The sequence below is a fragment of the Anarrhichthys ocellatus genome, unplaced genomic scaffold (genome assembly GCF_004355925.1).
Source record: "Anarrhichthys ocellatus isolate YVR2014 unplaced genomic scaffold, GSC_Weel_1.0 scaffold13, whole genome shotgun sequence".
Lineage (NCBI taxonomy): Eukaryota > Metazoa > Chordata > Actinopteri > Perciformes > Anarhichadidae > Anarrhichthys > Anarrhichthys ocellatus.
The window spans coordinates 918,769-941,087 of record NW_022280043.1 but is presented as its reverse complement, the minus strand read 5'-3'; the positions used below and the strand labels follow the sequence as shown (position 1 = coordinate 941,087).

The following is a 22,319-nucleotide window of genomic DNA, read 5'->3' as shown; positions in this document are numbered from 1 at the left end:
TCATTTCTCTCAGTATAAACCATAGACCACTCTGCCTGAGCCCATCGGCCGCCATGCTGTTTTGCAAGCCCTGCTCACTGCTCCGTGCACAGTCAGGCATCTTTTATGTCTGCCTTTGTAGAAGAAGCACAGCGCTCTGTCTGTGTTTAGTCACTGGATGGCTCCTAATTCTACCTCCACACTAAGGAGGCATGAGTAAGCATTAAGCTCTTCTATGATAATCAGCAAAGGCTTGAGCTTGGCTTGAGTGGCATCTTCAGTGTGTGTGTGTGTGTGTGTGTGTGTGTGTGTGTGTGTGTGTGTGTGTAATACATGCATATGAGCAGTGACTGTGTCTGCATTCCTTGAATAAAGTGGATCTGTCCCAGCCCTAATGTATTGTATATCCTTATACGTTCACCCTTGTCTGATTGCAGTAAGGTCGTCTCATTTACCTCTCCACTATTTCACAGAGGATAAGTGGAAATTCTCATGAGAGTACTGTGGAGGCAAGGCCAATCACCTCTTGAGGAGAAACTTTATAAAATAGTTTGCTTTTAAAGGGCACTCATGAACAGCAATTCTTGAGTTTTAATTAAAGAGTTAATTAAACTCATAAACACTCAGCGCTTTTCATTCAAACACTTGAATTCACTTTTTACTGCGTGCGTGGTGTTCTCGGTCCATGGCCTTTAACATGCATTACTCCGTCAGACAATCATTTACCACTCACAACACTTTTTGAAAAACTCCAGGTTGCTTGTATGACTTTGACTTAACAGTACCAATGCCAATCAAGTCCTACAGTATTCATATAAACCTATAAAGACACACGAGCAATTAGCAATTGATTTAGAGAAGCGAATTAATTTCTGAGTGAAGTGAATCGTATCAATCAAACAGTCAAATTACTTTTTATGACGGAGCTGTTTGAGTTAATGACCTCTGCAGATCAGTATGAATCTATCTCTTGAAATTTGTCAGCAGCTACTATAATGAGGCTTAAAGTCAGCGCTAAGGTGACTCTGGTTTTTATGATGTTACCCTGAGACCATCTTGTTTTCAACAGATAAGTTACCAGAGCATTGAGTCGTCTGATCCAGGCATCAACGTCCCGGGGCCGAGAAGAACTGTGTCCAAGTTGAAGAATGAGACTTACCACATGTTCTCCAACCTCCACCCGGGAACAACTTACCTCATCTCAGTTCGAGCCCGCACAGTCAAGGGCTTTGGGCAGACCGCCCTCACTGAAATCACCACTAACATCTCAGGTATAAGCTGAGCATGTGTGCTTGCGAGGGAGTGTGAAAGCTGCTGTAAGATTGTAAAATAGAAATGGAAAAAGGCAGCCTCTCCATATAGCGTCTGTGCCATCACCACCTATCACTGATGCACCTTGCAGGTACATCACCAGACTTCACCCGCTGCGTGTTGTAATTAGGATCCAAGTTTTCTCTCTTTTGACCTACGCATCTTTCTTCTCTCACGGAGGCAAAACTACTGCTCCCAGAGTGTAAGAGCTATTTTCCATTGCCTCCCCAAACTACTGACACGCTGTCATCTCCCAGTCCTCAAGACATAAATTAACTCGTAGGAAGCAGAGGGGACACTGCTGTATATTATGCATAAAGAAAGATGCAGCACATTCTCGGGACCAGAGTGTCACTTCCAAGAGTCTCAGAGCTTATTACTGGTGATAGAAAACCAGCATTGGTGTTTCTATTTCCTCTTAATGATGCATTTGTGCTTGTTAAGGGATGGGATTACACCCCTTAGGAACGCACAGCACAGTCACTCCCACCCTTTCTCGCTCACACATTTATTCACTCCGTCTGTCCCATCTCTTTACAAAGGGGCCCGGTTAGTTTAATTATAGATTTAGAGCACAATCACTGCTTACTGGCTGTATGTCAGACAGAACGCCAGCACAAAGCCAGACCGCAGATACAGTCTAAAAGTCTTTGCACATCACCCTCAACCTCCTCCACTGGCCCACGGTGCAGAACATTCACTTACACTGAGTGTCTCTCACATCGGCACTGACAGTTCGCAAACACTGAACACCTTTCAACAGCTACTACTGTCAGCATCTTCAAGCAATACCCACCGCAGAGTATCCAACTACACACATTTCCTCATTCGCACATACACGTAAAGTCGTGAGCACCACTGTGGCTGATACGCAACCATCCTTCAAACCAAACATTATCTGGCAGCAGGCATCAAACCCTCTTTTAGTTTTACAAACCTCAACAGACCTTTAATGTCAACAAATGCACATTGAGTTTCCCTTAATGCCTCACCTAAATTGATGTCAGCTCTTCTCTGCTGCGGTATGAGCAAACCACTTTTTAATAAGATAATCATTGATTCCTCATGAATAGTTTGCTCTCCTTCCCCTCACTAAGTGACTTAGATATTAAAGAAATGTGCCACCACATATCAGGCGAACGACTTTGGCCAAAACCTTTCAAATGATAAACCCGGTCAATTTGGCGTCACACACATAAGGCTTAATTGGTCTTCTATCCAAGACGACTAGAAGGGAAATTCAGACGGTGTACTCAATATGAGGATATGGGTATTGGGTATATATTGAGGGAGGGATAGCTCGAAGAGGTCTTTCAGTTTCACAAGATATTGAGGGGCTGAACATGTTCACGAGGAAGCAGAGACGTATGTTAAAAATGGATTAAGGTAGACTGAACGAAACACTGGATAAGCCAATATGTTCGTTTCTGTGTCCTCAGCTCCGACGTTTGATTACGGAGACATGCCGTCCCCCCTGAGCGAGACAGAGAGCACCATTACTGTCCTGTTGCGCCCCGCCCAAGGCAGAGGGGCACCTGTCAGGTGAGAAAATCATCTCAAATGTACATATTAGATCTTTTTTTTTTTTAACGCTAAACATGGCTTACTTACGGTGCACATCCACTCTGTGTCCAGTACATACCAGGTGGTGGTTGAAGAGGAAACAGTGAAGAAAGTAAAGAGAGAGTTGGGGCTTCAGGAGTGTTTCCCATTGCCCATGTCCCACGGTGAGGCGCAGGCCCGGGGCACACCACACTACTACACAGCCGAGCTGCCGCCCAGCAGCCTCCCAGAGGCCAGTCCCTTCACTGTGGGAGACAATCACACTTACAACGGCTACTGGAACAGCCCTTTGGACCCACGCAAAAGCTACCTTGTCTACTTCCAGGCTATGAGCAACTTCAGAGGGGTGAGTGACTGTTAACTCCCACCAGTAGTGGTGCGGAAGATCTGGCAGCACTTCATGTAGACAGTAGTGTTCAGCATAATGAGGAGTGTTGCTAATGAGTATCTGTATTTACTAATGCTATGGTTGTGTCTGTAGGACAGTTGGCATTGTCTGGGCTCACAACCCTTGAAAGAGTATTTGTTCCATGAATGGGGTTGTTGGATGAAAACATATTGAGCTGGCGGTGTAACAGGGAATTATTTGCAATTACTTACAGCTATAGCAAAGATGTGATTAGCTGGAATTACTCAGAGTCAACAACGCACTTCACTTCACATGGCTTTTCCTATTCTGTCCTATTCCTTTCTTTTTTGTCCTTTTGTTGTTGCCTCATGTCCTTCGTTCAATGGCCATTTCATTAATGTCGTTATCTATTCGTCTCTTTCTTTATGTAGCTAATCAGTTCAGTATTTTTAGACCGAGGTAAGCCTGGCTTAAATCTTTTACATTTCAGGGTGTTATTTTACAAAGTGTTGCTGTTTGTTGTTTGTTTGTTTGTTGTGCACTCTTGTGCACACAAAGCCGTCCAGTCTCAAGTCATACCCAGAGGACGCCACATTACTTTTCCAAATTCCATTACAGGAAGAGCTGCTACCTGGGTGAGGCAATTACTTAAAGATAATTGGGTACAGGTGCAGATGATCAGGGGTAGAAAGCTGCTGCTTTAATCTTCACAGACTGAGCTGAGAGCTGTTGCCGTAGGTAATGAAGCCTTGTGTGATCATCATCTGGGAATATATACATGCAAGCTGGGTTACTGGTCTGTGCGACTTTTCGTGTCCTGTCGGTGGTTAAAGTCCCATGGACACCAGTAGGATCTTTTTCCAACCCAGTGGAGAAACACACGGAGGTAGTGCAGTGTGAGCACTTCACACAACTAGGCTACTAAGCATGGGATTAGATCGGGGAGGCCTGGCTTTACCGGCGGATGGGATTAGGTTTTGTTTTGCCTGGCAGGAGGCCAGCATCCATGACCCACAATGAGTGGAAGCACAGTGCCAAATCACACAGCCAACACTGTCCCCACTCTTTCAAACACTGCTGCCTTCGCCTGAAAATACAGTCACAGTCACAGAAATCTGGCCATGAGTCCTGTGTTGGTACTACAGTACTGAAACCATTCCTTTTGAAGGAACAACATAGTGCTGGGAGGGAAGGAACTTCATTTTCATGGCTGCACAAAATGTTTTAGTCAGAAAAATTACAAAATATAAATTTAGATACTGCTTTATTGTCGGGTCAGTGTTTCAGACATCACACCTCTGTCAATGCAAAGTGTGTGTTGTGGGTGTGACGTTTGCTCTTTTTTAGGCACAATACTTTTTGTTTTTGTTTTTATTTACTAGCGATGTCAGCTAAAAAGCTTGGGATTTAGCTCAATTCAGTTCAGCACTGCTGAGGGGCAGCTAGTTGCTAGGCATATAACCAATCAACAGCAAGGCATAGAGGACATGTCGCAGCACTGCTATGACAACATGAACTGACACATGAAAAAGTACTAATTACATAAATCAAGATAACATAACAGAGCATAACATAACATCAATTAAACTGTCCAACAAAATTATACAGTATGACGCTGATCCCCTTTTCTTGCCTGTTAATGATATTATTAACATTACCGATTTATTTACAAGTGTTAATGAGAGTCTATTAAAACCATAAAGCAGATGTTAAAGTTTGACTCGAGCAGCCTGTATGGACTGGAATGCTATAATTGCATAATGTGTTTTGTGCTATTTTGTGTCTTCCTTTGTGTTTTGTATTCCTGCTTATCCTCTGTGTGCAATTATGTCTTTCAGACCTTTTACATTTTAACACTGTGCTCACTTTGTCACAAAAATGTAGGCCAAAAAAGAGAATTTTAGCATTCTAAATGAAAGGAGCATGAAATGCATTTAGCATATTTATGTACTGTGGGGTATTTATTATAGCAGTTTTGGGATTTTATTCAGAAGATGAAAACATAATTACCTTATGCCCACTTGTTGTGGAAAAAGGGGAAAAAGACTGTCACCTGCTCTTGAACTGAAAGGGTAGCTGGCATTAAAAGCCGTCACATATTTACTTGGATAAAACAATTGCAGATAAGGGTTTCTGCATATGGAAGTGGTGATAAAATTGTCATATTTGACATTTTGGCATTTAAGGTATTTGCACCCTGAGCACCTTATCAAAATATAAATTGTCAGCCTCTGTATTTAATTGTTTAGTGCATTAAATCAAAGTCTGCGTCAGTTTAAGTGGTTTTTTTTTCTGGAATGTGTTTGTGTGAAATAACCTTGCCTCTAATCCGCAACAACTGTGACAGCAGTGGGAATAGTTTGAACAGTATATGGGGCCCATAATATTTGGCATTTACCCATGCTAATTATCTGGAGAGTGACTGTCAAGCCTCTCTAATTGCTTTGATGGATTCGTCGAAAGACGTACTTGAAATACTGTGGATACACTGTAGCTTTGCAGGTCACATCATAGTCATTTATAACATTTACACTTACATCTCACACGCACAAGCACACACACACACACACACACACTGTAAAACCTTGAGTGTGTGCGCCGTAGAGCCCCGCGTTGCATGTTGCTATTTGAGTTTTGTATTTAGAGCTGCCAGGAACCACCAGCGCCTCTGGCATGACTGGCACAGCACGGCCAGACCTGTGATGTGTGTCCCACAATCTGGAGCTGGCCTATCAGCTCTTCTGCTGAGCCGGCACACAGCGATTCAAATGTGCATGCTACAGAGATTTGCGTCTATCCATCACAATAGCCTATTTCTTACCATCAGAGTAAATATAAGTAAAAATGTGCTCTGTCTTAATTTGCCAAAGCAAGTAATGATTGAATGTAAGGTTTCAAATGCCGTCTCTATAGAGGCAGGTTCCGATGAGTCAGCTTTTTTTTTTGATGGATAATGTTTCCTATAAATGAGTCAGGCTCATAGTCACATACAGTAAAAATACAATATAAAGCAATTTGATTAATTATTATTAATTAATCAAATTGCTCAAGGCTCAATACGAAATTCAGAGCTGATCTATTGCCTCTGCACAGCTCTCAACATGGCCACAGCTGAGCCACTGGCTTGCCGCTAATTGTGCTAACAGCAGTAACAATGCGAACAACAGCAGCAGTGCTGAGAGAGCTAACAGTGGTAAACGTGGGGGAACCGGAGGGTGGAAGGTGGCTTCTACATTTCTGCACAGACCCATTGGGTCGAGACGGCATTATCAGCTGTAACCGCTGTATGAGTGCAGCGCAGAGCAGCAGCCATGACCTAGCCAGTGGGGCACTCTCACATGCACTGTAAGGCACGCGCGGCCGGCAAAGCACAGAGAAACTCTGATAACAACACACAAAGAGGGAGAGCGATTTCACTCTCTGCTCAGGTAGACATGTCTCCACTATAATGTTACATAGCCAATAGTTATTTTCTGCTGTATTAAGGTTCAGAATATATAATAGAGAACCTTAAAGTCACGCAATAGCAATACTACTTCTTGACTTGAAGTACTGCTTTCAAAGTGTATCACAACAAACATATTTGCCACAATATAACAGAATAGAGGGTCATTAGTTCACGCAGCTTTTACATCTAGATTTACAAAAACATATTCAACCAGGATTTGAGAATTCAGTTTTTAGCCTTTTTACTTCCCTAAACTTTCCACCAAGCACCTTCATCAGGTCCAATTTTTCATTTGTCTAATATTTTGGCTTATGACCAAATGTCTAACTATGATATGTTGGCATGGTAGAATAAGGGTCAGCTGTCAATGTTGGCATTGCTGAGCGTGATGTTACAATACGTTATGAAAAATTGTGAGTTAATAAGGACTGAATAAAGAACGTATCAGGAATATACATATATAGATATGTATGCGTGTGTCTTACATTCAAAATTTGTCTTGAATACTTTTTTAATAAACTTTCTGACTTTCCACCACTGAACTGAAAAAATCTAAAAAGAATAGTTATTAAATGAAAAGGCTGACAATTGTTACATTGGATTTTACCAGGCTGTACTGTCAATATAGTTTCTTTCTGATAACTCACAGTACAGGCATAAAAATACAACAAATAGCATTTATTAGTGGAAAAAATATATTATGACTCCTGGCTTTTTGTTTATGAAAATATAATGACAGTCTGTCTGACAAACAAGATGTTTGTGTACTACCTGGGTCTGTATTTTTAGATCAAACCATCATGTTAAGAACTTGTTTAAGTGTCTGTCAGTGTGAAATGGATTTTCAATTTAAAAAAGAAAAATGCTATTTAACTGGAGTTTGAGGAAAGTGCTCTTTGCTCATTTCCGAATGTGGATATTTGCATAATTGTCCCATAATGCCTGAATTAGCATCTGTAAATCTTAATTTGATAATGCCTGTCCTCCAAGTGGTGGCAGGATGGAATTGGATTACAGTCTTGGATCTCATTAGTGCTGTTTGACAAAGGTCCTATTACTGAGATGTCATCAGTGAAATTTGAATAAAATGAATTCCTTTTCATACTCGTGCACTGGTCTGAATCCCTCCTCTTAATTATGCTCTCTCCCGTTCAACTCTCATATTTTCTCCTTCAGCGAGAATATCTGATCTCCTTCTCAAACATTTCACCACAGCTCAGATTTGAAACACTTTGTAAACTCACCATCAATAGGACTTTTAACTCTAAGCTGTTTTGTCCTTTTTGTCTGAATATTTTCTTCCTGTACAGTTTATCTTTGTCTCTGTCAAAAAGTAAATTATGCAATTTTTTTTAAAGAAGCGTAGTGCAACCCACTCATGTTTAGTCATTTGAATATTTAGTCAGGGTAGAAACAACAGAAAGGGGAGACAACTCTGTGGTTCCAGATGTGGTCCTCACCTGCTTACTCTGTAACATCAGGCTTTAATGTTCATCCCGAGTGCGTTTTTATCGGCTGTGGTCATATTTTCAATGTGATATATACATCTGTGTCTCAGCTCAGTATTTCACGTCATCCTCTTTTCTTTTATCACATCTCTTTTATGCAAAAGGAAAAGCGACACCCTCCCCTCTGATGTCTTTCTTTCTCTTTCAGGAATCCAGAATAAACTGCATCCGCATAGCTCGCAAAGGTAATTCAACACGAATATCTCTCCTCCCACAAACACTGTGACCTTGAATGAATTTCCCTGCATCGTTTCTGAGTGCTTTGCGATGTTGTCTACTCTCTCATTGTTGTTGGTTAAGGAATTAAGAGCGTGATTTTAACAGTATTGTTTAGTTTAGTCAATACTGCAGTCAATGCTCACCTCTCTCTCAAGTACAAAGGTGGGGATCTGGAGAAATTGTCTCTGACTGGTCCCTGTTGTTTAGCAGTGTGCCTCTGAGAAAAGGGCAACAAGCAGGGAGGTATTTAAGGTCAGGCTTTCATCCTGTTTGTTTGGGGGCAGACGCTGGGACACACTATATCAAAGGCAGTCTCTTTGTTCTCATCAGCAGCCTACTACACAGCTACATCTGATGGCTTTGACATCAACAAGGTCCAGGAGGGTCCTCCAGATCAAAACTTCCAAGATGGAGCTACCTTGGCCTATTAGTATGAGAAATCCCCCCCCCCCCCTCCCTCCCTCTTCTATACCTCAGTTTTTGGATTCAAGGGGACATGAAAAGGGCAGGGAAATTGACTCTAAGTCCTGATGGCAGGAGAGCCCTTCTTGCTGTAGTACACTGTCAGATCATGGTGAATAAAAGTCATGTATTTATAGTTATCATAGCACCGCAACAGTAAGCAGAGCCTTGCAAGTAAATTGTCTTGGCGGGGTGTCTTTTTTTTGGTGAAGGCCTATTTTTGTGAGTGAAAAATGAAAGAGATGAGGCTCTCCTCAAGCATTAAGCCAAAAGGCAAGGCCAGCCATTTCAGCTCAGCGTCTCACTCCATCTGCCCCACACAGACACCCGGTTGGGCATTGATTAATTATGCTTTTTCACACCAATGGGCTTTTCAGTGTGCTTGCCTCTTTTCTTTGACACTAAGCAACTGAAGGAAGAAAGAAATGCACAATGGAGCTCTAACAGTAAAAATAATAAATAGGTAAGATATTAACAATAACATAGAAATAGGAAGACCATGAGAAAGAGAAAGAAAAGAAATGATTTAAAAGATTGCCAGCATTACATCACCCACATACATGATGATGTAACCGAAGAAAATAGAGCCTGAAAGGCAAATTGACAGGAAAAAAATTCTCAGGGTGATTTCCAATTTCAAGGTGCAGAGGTCAGAGGATTTTTTTAGTTGCTGTTTGTGATCTCTGTGATCCCTCTACCATTAACATAGCCTCTGCATCATCGGGTCCTAAGCCGTTATTATCAAGCAGCCCATCACAAGCAAAGTGGAGGCAAATGATTCTGGCTTGGATAACAAAGCTGGAGATTACATTTCAACTTCCAGGTGACAGTTTAATTAAGGATCCTCTTGCAGGCTCAACACAACAATAGACTTCCATTTCTCCTCTAAGTGCCAATTTCCACCATCGGGCAGGTGGCAGGTGCATGGATTCATGTGGAAATCTATTTCATGCTCGTGTTTGGCTTAATAGAAATTTTGAGGCTAAATGTGGCAAAACCGCCTTATCTGTCCAAAATGTCAGAAAACTGAAATTGATTTTTCACCTTCTCATCTACATTTCCAATATAATGCACCCCTGTATTTCACTTGAACGTGTAATTTTAAATGAAGTCACAGCATAAAATAAACAGAAAGTGCTGAGTTTGCGGCTGTTTTTTTGAAGGGAGCACCTTGAGACGGGCTGAAATCGATGTTATCTCCAGGTACAGTAGCTCACAGACATAAAGGCATCGTTGGATGATAGCGCGTCCCTATGTGTGAATAGAAACAACAAAAAAGTTGTCTTTGATTCAGTCTGACTAAACTGTCTCCTACCGCTACTGCAAAGTAAAATATACCTGTCAGACTTGGTGTCTATACACTGAACAGCACACAGAGAAATCTCACATTTTTGGAACAACATCTTACACAGAGGTAGCAATTCAAAAAGCCCCATCCTGAGCAGTTTCAGAAGGAACACTTCCTTTCAAATATCAAGCCAGTGACTCATTTTATCCATTCAGATATGCCAAACACCCATCATTGAATAAAAAATCCCACCAAATAATGAAATATTCTCCTACATTCATCTTTGGTAAAGGATTCTAAAGAACCCCAGAAAGTGAAAATGAAAACAGCCGGGGGGCTGCAGATAGTCAGGCTAAAACATGGCTCTGTTTTCATTTTCCCTGCCCTAGATCTGATTCTTCCCCAGCAGGCTGCAAGATAGAGCTCTATCCCCAGGCCTGCTCTGACTTCTCCTCCCGCTCTCCAGATAGCTTGTGCTTTTCCAATAGACTGAGAAGGGCTAGTTTCGGGGCTGTCAAGGCCTGGAGGACAGGCTGACACACACAAGAAAAACTAGATCACTGGGCCCCTAGAACAAGACAAAGAAAGGCCCACTGCTCAGCACCATTTACACAAGTACAAAGCTTTATGCCAGGGAAATTAATAACCCGCTATTATGATAGCGACCTTTCCAGTAGCCAACAGATACAGGGGCACCTTGAGATTGTACTGTAGGGCTGTATGGATTACTTGTGACTGGGAAAAATGTTGTTTAATTCAGTATTGTATAGAAATGCACCTCAAAGATTAAGTGTATGTGTCATAGCACAGAATTGCACAATTGTAATATCACAAGGTGTCAGATTGTGCAACTCAACAAGAGATTGAAGAACAATGTGCTGCAAGCCTTTTCATGTACTTGACTAATGGATCTTAGCAAATTAGTTTCCCGTCTCACTCTGACATGTTTGCAACTCGTATGGAAATAGTTTCTTCTTCTACACACATTTGTAGCAATCACATTATTTTCCCATCTCCGTTCCATTTCTGTAAACATCCGTATGAATCATGAACAGCCTAAGTAGCCATGTTGAAACCTCTCAGACAACCAAACTTTTCTTCTGCAGGCCAATCATTTTGTCTGCCAAAGCATAAATTGTCATTATGTGTGTCTGAGGATTGCAGGTTTGTTGGGTTGGACAACATGAACAATCACTGTCTGCATTGCTTCAGGCATCGCGTCTTTATTTGCGTGTCTCTTTCATCTTCGCCAGCTATTTCAAAATACCACTGTTATTGAAAAGTAGCTTTGGCTTTAAGAGGATCATTATACTTCAGTGGTTCGCTTCACAATAGTGAGGATAAGCAGTGTGAACGTTTTTAGTGCCATGTGAAAAGTCTACATTTGTGAGTTTTGTGTTCATGAATGATAAGTTCTTCAAAGCTGTGAATTTTTAATCTTCCCATCTCTGCATTTACATTTTTCACACTCTTTGCTTCAGACTTTCCTGTGAATCATTTCTTCGACCCCTTCTGCCTCGTTCCTTCATGTTCTGTATTTGCATTGTGCCTTTTTTAAAGCGCATCTGTGTCTCTGCTTCTAGCGGCCTGCAAGGACCACCGCAAGGCTCTGGAGGTTACTCAACACTCCGAGGAGATGGGCCTCATTCTCGGGGTGTGCGCTGGAGGCCTGGTGGTCCTCATCCTTCTGCTGGGTGCCGTGATCATCATCATTAAGAAAGGGTAAACGTCTGCTGATAACTGTTGAGTGCATAACATGCATCTTTATGCACAATCTCACCACATCCCCCACATTGTTTTACCTTTTATGTTTCGTTTTGGAACAGTTCAGTAATCAGGTTTTATACTTCCTGAACTTTCGGAAAGGTCATGCTTGTTTAGGGAAGATGCTGGACCAACAGCCAGAGCTGCATTGTTTTCATTCCCTTATGGTGCACAGAGGGGACCAAACAGCTCTCGTCTGCAGAGCCTATCTTGAGTGTGAAGCATCTAATTAAATGTCGGATGCAATTCAATTAGCCACTTAATTACGCTCACCAAGCAGAGGCCTGACCCTTAAATGAGATGGTAATTGGGAGGGAAAAGGTGTGCTTTTAGAGATTATTAGCCAATGATCCCCCCAGGTCTACAGTAGATCATCTACACCTCTGGCTCTGCTTTAATGTAGCAGCAGCTGCAGGCCGGTCGAGTTTAAGTCTCAAATAACCTTACTAAAATGAGATAAATTTAATTCTAAAGAACCTGCCATGCCAAATAGTAAGTTACTCGGGGCTCCAGCAATCATTATTAAATGGCTGACACAGCGTCCAGGCTAATATTGAATAATGTTGTTTCTGAAAGTCACCACTACTCTGCACATAAGTCCAGGTTCCACTGCTAAGCCACCATGAAGTTTGCTCGAAGAGAATTGATTGCTAAATCTGCTGTGACAGGAAGCCACGTGGTCTAGTCCTTGAAGTGTAGCACTGAGGCGTATTCGATAGAAGGAAATACACGTTGCTCTACCTCGCTGTGGTTTGGTCTGTCAGCACCTGCTTGGTATGTTTGCATGTTGTCATATGGCCGTCCACACAGCCTAGTTCACGAGAGGATGGATCTCATTTTCACTGTAATCAATGCATTCTGGCCTCAGCTGACATTGCTTTCATCTTACATCTCTTCTTTCTTTTGATTTCTTTTTTCCTTCTCCCGCACTCTTGCCAGAAGGGACTACTACTCTTACTATCCGTAAGTGACTCCACCTCTTTGCTCTCCCATCGTTTTGTGATCCATCCTATCCATGCTTGTGCTCTGGCTGTCAATTATAAGTTGTAGAGGGAAAACAATAAGGCAGTCGATGTCCTTTTTCTCACTATTTCCTCACTTTATCACCTTTTTTAGTTTTGTTTCCCACAATCTTTACCTCCATATTATTTCTTACTGAACATAACATTTCCCCTTTCTCTCTCTGTTTATTACAATCTCTTCTTTATTGCATTCCCCCCTCCCTCTTCTTCTTTACCCATGAATAGGAAACCAGTGAACATGAATAAGACACCCATTACCTACCGGCAGGAGAAGAGCCATATGGGCTCCATGGAGCGCAGTTTCACAGACCAGAGCACCCTACAGGAAGATGAAAGAATGGCCCTTTCCTTCATGGATGCTCACACCTGCGGCACACGCAGTAAGAAAAAAGACACGTGATGAACAGCGTACACAAACCTATCAGCTTGCCAGAACAACAGAATGCAATTTCAAACTTGACATACATCATTCCTCATTTTGTAATCTTGTTGACCGCCACTCATTCACTCCATGAATATCTGAAGTATTCTGAAAGATAGTTATCATCCTGTGTGAAAAATGTTCTCTGGTACAACCTGCACTGCCTGCAGCTGATTCACAAAAAATATCTCACAAGACTGCAAAAAAAAAAAATGGAGAATTGCACAAGTGTAGTAACATATTTGACTGAATCAAAATAAATGATTTGTGATGCTTGTCAGTACTTTTCATCTTGATCTCCTCGTCAGTCTCACAGAGAGGGAGCGACAGATGTGTTTACTCTAAAGTTGGTGCAGATCTTGGTCTGCTACACACGTCACTCCAGACAGAGCTGCTGTCACATCTACATAAGATCTATTATAAGGACATCTTTACCCTAAAAACCTATCAAAGTGACACACGTGTTACATATACTGTACTGTATTTGTCAGTATCAGCATGCAGAATGCCATTATGTGATGGTAATACAAGTGTCTGTCACCCCAAACCGAACGTGTTACAAAATGTTTTATATCGTAACCTTCTTGTACATGAATATTTCATCTGGAGTCGTGCTGAAATTGCAAATGTTTCCGTGTCTTCTTCAGGTGACGCTCGTAGTTCAGTGAACGAGGCCAGCAGCCTGCTGGGAGGCTCCCCGAGGCACCAGTGCGGACGTAAAGGCTCCCCCTACCACACAGGGCAGCTTCACCCTGCCGTCCGAGTGGCCGACCTTCTCCAGCACATCAACCAGATGAAGACTGCCGAGGGCTACGGCTTTAAACAGGAGTACGAGGTGAGAGAATGCTCCTCTCTACGCGGCACACAACAACATAGACAGCTATTACTCTTACACTCTAACAACATGAAATGAGTAGCAATACAAAGAATCGCTGTATGTGCACCAGTGTCTGTATTCATACTATGACTGTATTCGTAAATGACCAACCTAACCAACCCTGTAGTTTCAACAACATGGGTATAATTGGTGCATTCATTCCAAACATAAAACTAAAACTATTAGAGGAGTGGAGCACCTATTAATTGAAATAGAGCCAAAGACATTTATACATAAAGCTGCTCTTCCTGCTTTTCTCAAAGACGCACAAGGTCACCGTCTTCATTGAAACTTCAAGTTATTGTATATGGATAATAAAAGGGGCTTCATTGTTACTTATCAACTGCTATAATCCATAAATTAAGTATTAAACTAAAGGCCTGCAGTCTATCCATCCATTCATCCAGTCCAACTCTTTTATAACAGTTTTACTGGGTTAAGGTCACAGCAGAAAGCGTCTTCTTCTTTGTAGGTGCGTCCATGGCAGCTGGAAGATATCATCTCTCAAATCCTGAGGTTTCCTCCCAATCCAGTATGCCAGTATACCTATAAAGCTGTGACCCGGGATCTTCTGTTCAAGATTCCCCAAAGTTTGTTGAGCTCCTTGCCCTTATGAGACCAGCCACCATGTGGAATAACAAACTTATTTGAGCCTCTTTTATCCATGATCTCATTCTTTCATTTCCCGCTTTGAGCTTGTTGCCATAGGGGAGGTTGTAGCAAAGACAAAAGACAAAAGCAGTGCTTTGTGGGTTAGCTCCCTCCTCACCATAAGGTCCGGTACAGTGGCTACACTGATGTACTTCCATGCCTGGTTAACCTGTGCAGTCCTAACACAGCAGAGAAAACTGGCAAGTTAAAAAAGGCTCGAAGTGAAAGCTTTGTTCTCCATGGAGTTGAGAGAGCTAAGGAAAAGCACTATTTTGCAACACTGCTTGGTCCCCCAGGGAAGATGGTAGGTCAGTACCCAGGACTTCCTCAGCAAAAGTGGTTGACCTCAACATTGTTAGATGGTGGATGAACTATTTTGAGGAACCTTTACACCTTATAGCCAAACTGTCTGTGCTGCAGGAAGGGCTTGAAGATTCTGGGAGTGTTTGAGCTTGTGTACTCAGTACAGAAAGGTGCACAAGGGAGAGGTGCCCACCGAGACTGATGCCAAGCCCCACATACAAGAAACGGTGAGATTCTGTCCTCCTGACCACAGTGAAATCTCTTGTGAAAAGTAGTCCAATCATGACAGATACCCAATGCTGGAGTGCAGCCAGCCTATGCATTCAAACTCAGAGCTGTGAGCAGAGCTTCTTCAAGGTGCGGATTGGGTTCTGGCATGGATACAGTATGTCTTCTGTAATTCAACACATGAGAAATAACCAGTGGCTCATCCAGATATGATTGAGATGAAGTGCTTAAAAAGTGAGTAGTTTGGGTATCTTCTTTGTCTGTTAGATCATGTACAATTACTACATGTTGTGGATAACTGCTAGCTTAGGGAGTCCACGCTGGAATGACTCCTGTGAGAGCGGTGTTGGAGGCCATCAATCCTCCTCTGACATCATCCATGCGCCACCCCCCCCCCCCTTACCACCCACTGAAATTAATTAGTGGGGTTAAAAAGGCATCTGGATCACACTGTTGCTGGGCGTATGAATAAGTCATCCTCGTTTTGGGCCAAAAGAAGACCTCTGTCATGACGACAGGCCTGATGAGGTTAATCATCTCTGGTGGTGCTCCAGATAGTGAGTCCCCTGTCCACTGCTAACAGATTGTGGGGTAGCAAAGAGAGGAAAGGGGAGACTGGAGGGGTTGAGAAGATGAAAGGGTACAGAAACGTGTGAAAATGCCCTATCACCTCCATATAAACCTCCTCCTAGTACCAATGTTGGTATTTACCTCCCACTGCAATACATGGTGCAACGTAAATGCTCTGTAATTCGCAAAGGTAACCATTAGACTCTGATGCTTCGGACAATATTTTGTTGGGCGACAACCCAGATGTGGTCAGGAGTTGGGATCTTCACACAGCAGAGGTCTGATGATGCTTCATAGTGATCCTGCTGATGTTCACACCCTTGAAACCTATCTGTAATGTCCAAATCAAATGATCTAGCGGGGGGGTTGGTCTTAGTGGCTCTGCATTTCTAATTACCTTAATTCAAACACACTATAATAAACCAAGTCGTTGTCATGGAACTTAACATAAAAGGTTCGGCATCTGCTTGCACCAACACTGTTTGTTGTAAATCACTTGAGTTCGCTTGACAGATCAGTGCTGGCTTAGTTTCTTTGTTGCACCAATTCATCGCGGGGTTTCAGTCCTGAACTGACCTGCGAGTACAGACATGTTTTTTTTGGCACAACATTGCTCCTCCCCCCCGAGTGGCTGCGATATCTAGCTGTATGTTTCAGGGCACATAATGAAGGGTTGAGATCTCTGAATACCTCTCCCCAGTGGGACGGTTGCGGCTGAGAGTTGAAATTTCTCCCGGGGGAGAAGTCCATTCCTGTCACCCACAGCACATTGCATTCATGAAGAGAGAAAACATCTTTTGTCTCTGGTTCATGGTTTTACCCTCTGGAACTCTGCTTGTAGACTCATTAAACTGTCCCTCACGGGCAAAACACACTCCACTCAAAAGATCAATACACACCTCTTTGCTTTGTTTTTTTCCCACTTTGCTAGAGTATGTATTTTGATAGAGTGTCTCTCTCCATTATGAAGGAAAATGATGAGGAGCATCATATTACACTCCCCCGGCAGGTATAGGTTTTATTTCCCCGAAGAATACCTATGTTGTGTAAAAACATTGATCAAGACTTTACAGTGAGTTGTAAAGGGGCTTGTATGGCAGCTACTGTCACTACTGTCCTATTCCCACCACAGAAACCTACGAATAAACAAACAGAGAGCTTTACTTGAGAGCTCAAAACTTTCATAATACCACTTTGCACCCTGAGGCTGAGGTTAGCAAGGATGATGGCCTCATTGATTCAAAGTTTAGTTGCACCAGGGGCAACTGAATTACTGCACTTGTTTTAAAAAAACAACAGCTATCTAATGCTACCTTATGGGAAGCGTGATTCAGGCTTATTTATTATATTCTTTTGAATTCAGTGTCCCAATTGTATCACATCTCAGACATCTCTGATTGGATTTTGACTGGATATGGTGGGATTATGAATCTCATCACAGTTTCTGACATTTCACAAATTATGCGGGTGAAATAATTACAGGTCAAACAAGGTGACATAACAGTTATTAGGTGATCCCAAAAGGGAAATTGTGGAGGACAGATTGTCTATTGCCTTGTTATTGAGGGGAAACAAACAATGCACATTATGAAATCTAGTAGGATGTTGATATCGCATCAAGATGTTAGAATAAAAAATTGTTTTTTAAAATAGTAATGATGTTAATAGTTCAAGGCTGTGCTGCACTGTCATTATTTCTTTCATCTCATTTTCCTCATTTCATGTAAACCTCTTAACAGACCCACTCCAATGATCCCTGCCAATGAGGGTTTTTAATACATTTTTCCACGGATCTGTGTTGTTTCTCTTCACTTCCCTTCGATATACTGCCACTCTCTCACTGTTTTCTTCCTGTGTTTTCCTCTCCCTGGTCCTCTCTCCTCCCTGGAGGACTGAGCAGAGGAGTGGTGGGAGCAGAGAAAGAGAGCTCAGCGGTCTAGTGTCAAAAATAGAATTGAGGGAGAAACAGGACGAGAAGTGATGAAGATAGATAGACAATGAGGGTTTCAGGGAAAGAGAGATGGACCGTGAGTGGGAGCGCAAGGAAAGAGGAGGAAAAAGTGTGTGTGTGTGTGTGTGTGGGGGAGGAGGGGGGGTGTAATCCCAGGCAGGATTTGGCTGGTTCTCGGCTCTCTGTGGGGAGAACTGAGTTGTAATCCCCTGCTCAGCATGCATACTTGGGCAGAGTTTCACCAAATTCCCCCAGTGGCTGAAAATCACGGGGGGTAGACTGGTAAGGGTGTGTGTGTGTGTGTGTGTGTGTGTGTGTGTGTGTGTGTGTGTGTGATCTGAAGGGGCTGTTTGCAGACTTCACATACCTCATTCTAATCTCTTAGTTTCATAAAAAAACCTTCTTGGTTCTTACAAACTAGCATCTGCTGTAAGCACCATGATACTTGCAGCTGTTTTTAGTTTGTCTTTGTATAATGTATATGTTCCTATCCAATAAACCATAGATAAATAAATAATTTTAAAAATAACTTAAAAGTGCCTTATGACATTGTGTGAGAGTAATTGCTCACCAGTGCATCCGTGCAGACAGGTGGATAGGGAGCGAGGAGCTGTGTTGCTGAGTATAATGTGTATATATAATACAGCTGAACAGCCATCCACCAAGCAGGTGTCAGCTTCTCTGCCTTCACTCTAATTACAAGTCTTCTCATCATACAGTGATTCATATACTGTATAAAGAACCATACAGAGCAGTATTCATCAACAATATTTCATCTCAATTTGCAACAATTTATTCCTCATGCAAGAGAAAGCTATGATTGGCTTTTTGTTTTTGCATTTTTCTGTTCTCACACGGCATTGACAATGATAATGCAGCAGTTTTACATCTGGAATTTCTGAAACAATGTGACCTTAATTTTAGGCAAAGATGGACAAAAGCAGGCTTTTCATGTCTCGCAACCTGAAATAACTGTCGTTGGCAGATTTCATCAGCTTATCAGCTAGCTAGTTAAGGTAACATGAGCTCCAGTACTTGGAGGAGCTCCAGGAGCCATCTCCAGCTAACTTTGTCTACAGGTGTCCCCATTTTAAACCGAAAACTGTGTACAAGCAGCCTTAAATATGCATTTAAATGGCTACATCAAAAAGACACTACACTAGATATTTTGATCATACATTTCTGTTCTATGTTTATAATTATTGGCTTTTGCAGTACTTGTTTTTTCTTTTATCTTACTGTATTTATTCAATACATTTTATTGTGATCGTTATGGACCAAACTAGCTTGGCAAATTCCTTGTATGTGAAAACCTACTTGGCAATAAACCTGTTTCCAAAGATCCAAAGACTTGCTGTGTCTATGGTTGCTAAGCTATGATTCGATGATCACTGTTTGGTCAATTTGTGCGGCACAGCCTCATGTGATAAAACTCAATTCTGGGATTATTTTGATGGATTTATGTATCTCTTGATACTCTCATCGATGGTGTCCACAAAATTTGAACCCAGAAGGTATATAGTTACCGGGTTTTAATTAATTGCATGACCACTAAACCTCTCCGTAGGATACAATGGCTCTTGATCTCCTTCGCCGTGCTTGATGTGCTGATAGGCTTTTATCATGCTCGCCATGAAACACAATTTTCTGTATCATGGCAATTTTCTGTAACATGAAACAAAAGAAAACATGTATTGAAGCTTTGATTAATGTTTATCGAAGATATTTTTTGAATGGTTGATATAGAGAGGTCCCGTTCCTAAAATCTGCACGGGTCTCTTTATCTCTGTAGAGCTTCTTTGATGGCTGGGACTGCACTAAGAAGAAGGACAAAACCAAAGGGAGGGATGACACGTTGGGATGTAAGTCATCGGAACCAATATATTTTCTGTACAAACAATGAAGAGAAATTGTTGTGTACACTCTGTACTTCAACAGTCCTTTGCTCTTTTATTCTAATCTGTCTCAGATGACCGCCACAGAGTCAAGCTCCACCCTCTCCTGGGAGACCCCAACTCAGACTACATTAACGCCAACTACATTGATGTAAGTCTAATCCTGTTTTTCTGCCTCTGTTCGACATGGGATACAAATAGTCAGCCTCTGTTGCGTCTCTATCTCTCACACCCTGCAAAGCCACAGTCCATCTCTCTCATTCCTCTAAGCTCACCAGTCTGCTGGCCCACTTTCACCTGGAAGCTTTCATCCAATCAAACATCCTTCCTCGTGATTTTTTTGCCAGCTGCCATGATTGTCTATCGCTGCACCGAATCCCTGACCCAGACTAACTCTGCTCTTGCTTTTATTAAAACAGAGTGGAATTAATGCATTTAATGCCTTGCAGAGGAGATGACCCGTTCTGTAAGATGCCACAAAATCCCCCTAAATTAAATAGACATGATTGATGTTATTCATTCTCTGGATTGGCTTGGTGGAGTTTATCCTGTCCAGTGTTCACCTTAACTGTCTGCCACACATGCAGTGCCACAATAACATTCTCACTGATCATATGAAATACATGTACAGTATATGTTGCTAATGTGTCTCAAACGGTCTCATTCATACGTGTTCTCATTCATAAAAACTAGAGGAGGCTGTGTTTTTTTTCCGAAAGCAGAAGTAACGCGTTTAGATGGCAACAGTGACGTTATTAACAAAAGAAATTGACCGTGAGTTTGAAATTTAAAAAAAAGAAATACAATTTTACTGCTAGATATACTCGTAAAAAGAAACTTGTTTTTTGGTTCCCCTGTGATTTTGTTGATATGGTCCTCAGATGTTGTTTTTCATTTGAGTCATGTCAAGTCAAGGACGTCTGGCAATCTGATGTGATTTCTTTATCTCACAAGATTTATTCTGCAGGCCTCTCATTGGGACTACTGTAAAGCATATATGTCACTCGGTGGGAAGTTCAGGCAGGCAGATGTATTCCCAGTCCTGTTTGAGGCTGATAAGAGTTTGAACGACTGTGAAAATCTTCATAGGGAATATTTAAAAAAAATGTCAGTGAGAGAAAATTACAAGCTGCATAAGTTGACGACTGATTTGAGGTGGATTCCTTCTTTAGACCAAATTATATCATCAAAATGCTTGACACTACAGGGCTTTTTTCCCTCTCTTTTATTTCTCTGTAGAGTATAGACAGCAGTGGTGAGATGCTTTTAGAGAGTTCATTACAATGAGAGGGCATTACAAACCTGGCCTGCTGTTAGGATTGTAGTTATCGTGAGGGTCTCCATTAGCGTTTAGGGCACAAAGGTGCAGGCAATAGAGGGAAAACACCACTCAGCAGCCACTACAGTGTCAGCGTCAGGCCCTGGCAAGGCTGACCCAGCAAGCTGGATGGTAACTATTAACCACAGCGAAGCATATTTTGGACAACCTGTGATTATTTCACCAGAGGTTAAATGGAAAAGTTTTTTCCTCCCTCTGAACTATTATTGCACTTTCAAAACAGAGGTGAAAAAGTGCAAGTTCTCTGTCACTTAATGCCAGAGTATTTACTTGGCTGTGGTGTTTGTTTGCCTGAAGAGGAGCAGAACTTTGCATATGTTTGAAAGCTCCCTGTGCATTTTGCAAATGTAGAGCAGTCCAGTGCGTCATGGCTGTTGCTGATTTACATATTGGCTGCTTCTAAAGAGAAACATAGTCGTACTGACAGGTGTAGCATGGCCACAATCCAAAACTCTCACACACACGCACCCACACACACCTACACACACCTACACAGAAATACTGTTACTAAGTTTTGTCTCAATGTACCTATTGTAAAAATAATGCTAGCATCCTATTTTGTCCCACTTCGAAGGCCAATTTAAGCTTATGAATAAGCTTCTTACTATAAGCGATTGGCTCCAACATGGATACATTTTTGGTACAGTTAGAACTGCTTTACTGTTGAGAACCAAGATTTCTTTTTTCTTTTTTTTTTTCCTATCTTGTCTCACTGGTTTGGAAGTGGGTGTGGCAGTAGGAAAAAGGGGGATGTCATGTATTTCAGTGCAGCACACAGACTTTAGCAGATGATGGTTGTTTGTTAATATTGTCAGGCTGTTTCCAATCGAATCTGATCACAGTCTCGATTTAAGCTTGAAGAAATAGTACATTTACCTTCACCTTTGTTTGTTTATTTAGAAAGCGGATCTCCACTGATTTTGCACATCAAAGTATTTTTTCTTTCTTTAAATTGAAAATCCGTAGCGAAAACTTACAGTAAAGAAAACCAAAAGTAATTTTCATCTGAAAAAAGCGAACAATATATTAAGAGTAAATGAACAAGGCCGTAAAGTCGTACAAAAAAATGGGAACTTGAACACATGAAGCCCAGTCCTGCTGTACTTAGAGAAACACACCTACAAACACACATACAGACACACACACACACACACACACACACACACACACA

The 22,319-nt window shown here is 41.8% G+C and overlaps 1 protein-coding gene across 7 annotated transcripts in view; it reads left to right on the top strand.

Annotated features, from left to right (window-relative positions):
• The window catches only part of ptprub (protein tyrosine phosphatase receptor type Ub), a 143,972-nt gene that overhangs the window by 100,736 nt on the left and 20,917 nt on the right, over window positions 1-22,319 (top strand). For 4 of the 7 annotated variants that reach the window (XM_031852457.1, XM_031852459.1, XM_031852458.1 and 1 more), the window contains exons 10-19: window positions 1,049-1,250; window positions 2,730-2,832; window positions 2,926-3,199; window positions 8,307-8,343; window positions 11,711-11,849; window positions 12,831-12,854; window positions 13,139-13,293; window positions 13,982-14,169; window positions 19,707-19,776; window positions 19,884-19,960. In XM_031852457.1, the coding sequence (XP_031708317.1) occupies window positions 1,049-1,250; window positions 2,730-2,832; window positions 2,926-3,199; window positions 8,307-8,343; window positions 11,711-11,849; window positions 12,831-12,854; window positions 13,139-13,293; window positions 13,982-14,169; window positions 19,707-19,776; window positions 19,884-19,960 (1,269 nt within the window). The remainder of the gene's footprint in view (window positions 1-1,048; window positions 1,251-2,729; window positions 2,833-2,925; window positions 3,200-8,306; window positions 8,344-11,710; window positions 11,850-12,830; window positions 12,855-13,138; window positions 13,294-13,981; window positions 14,170-19,706; window positions 19,777-19,883; window positions 19,961-22,319) is intronic. The other 3 variants (XM_031852462.1, XM_031852461.1, XM_031852460.1) reach the window with 1 other exon arrangement.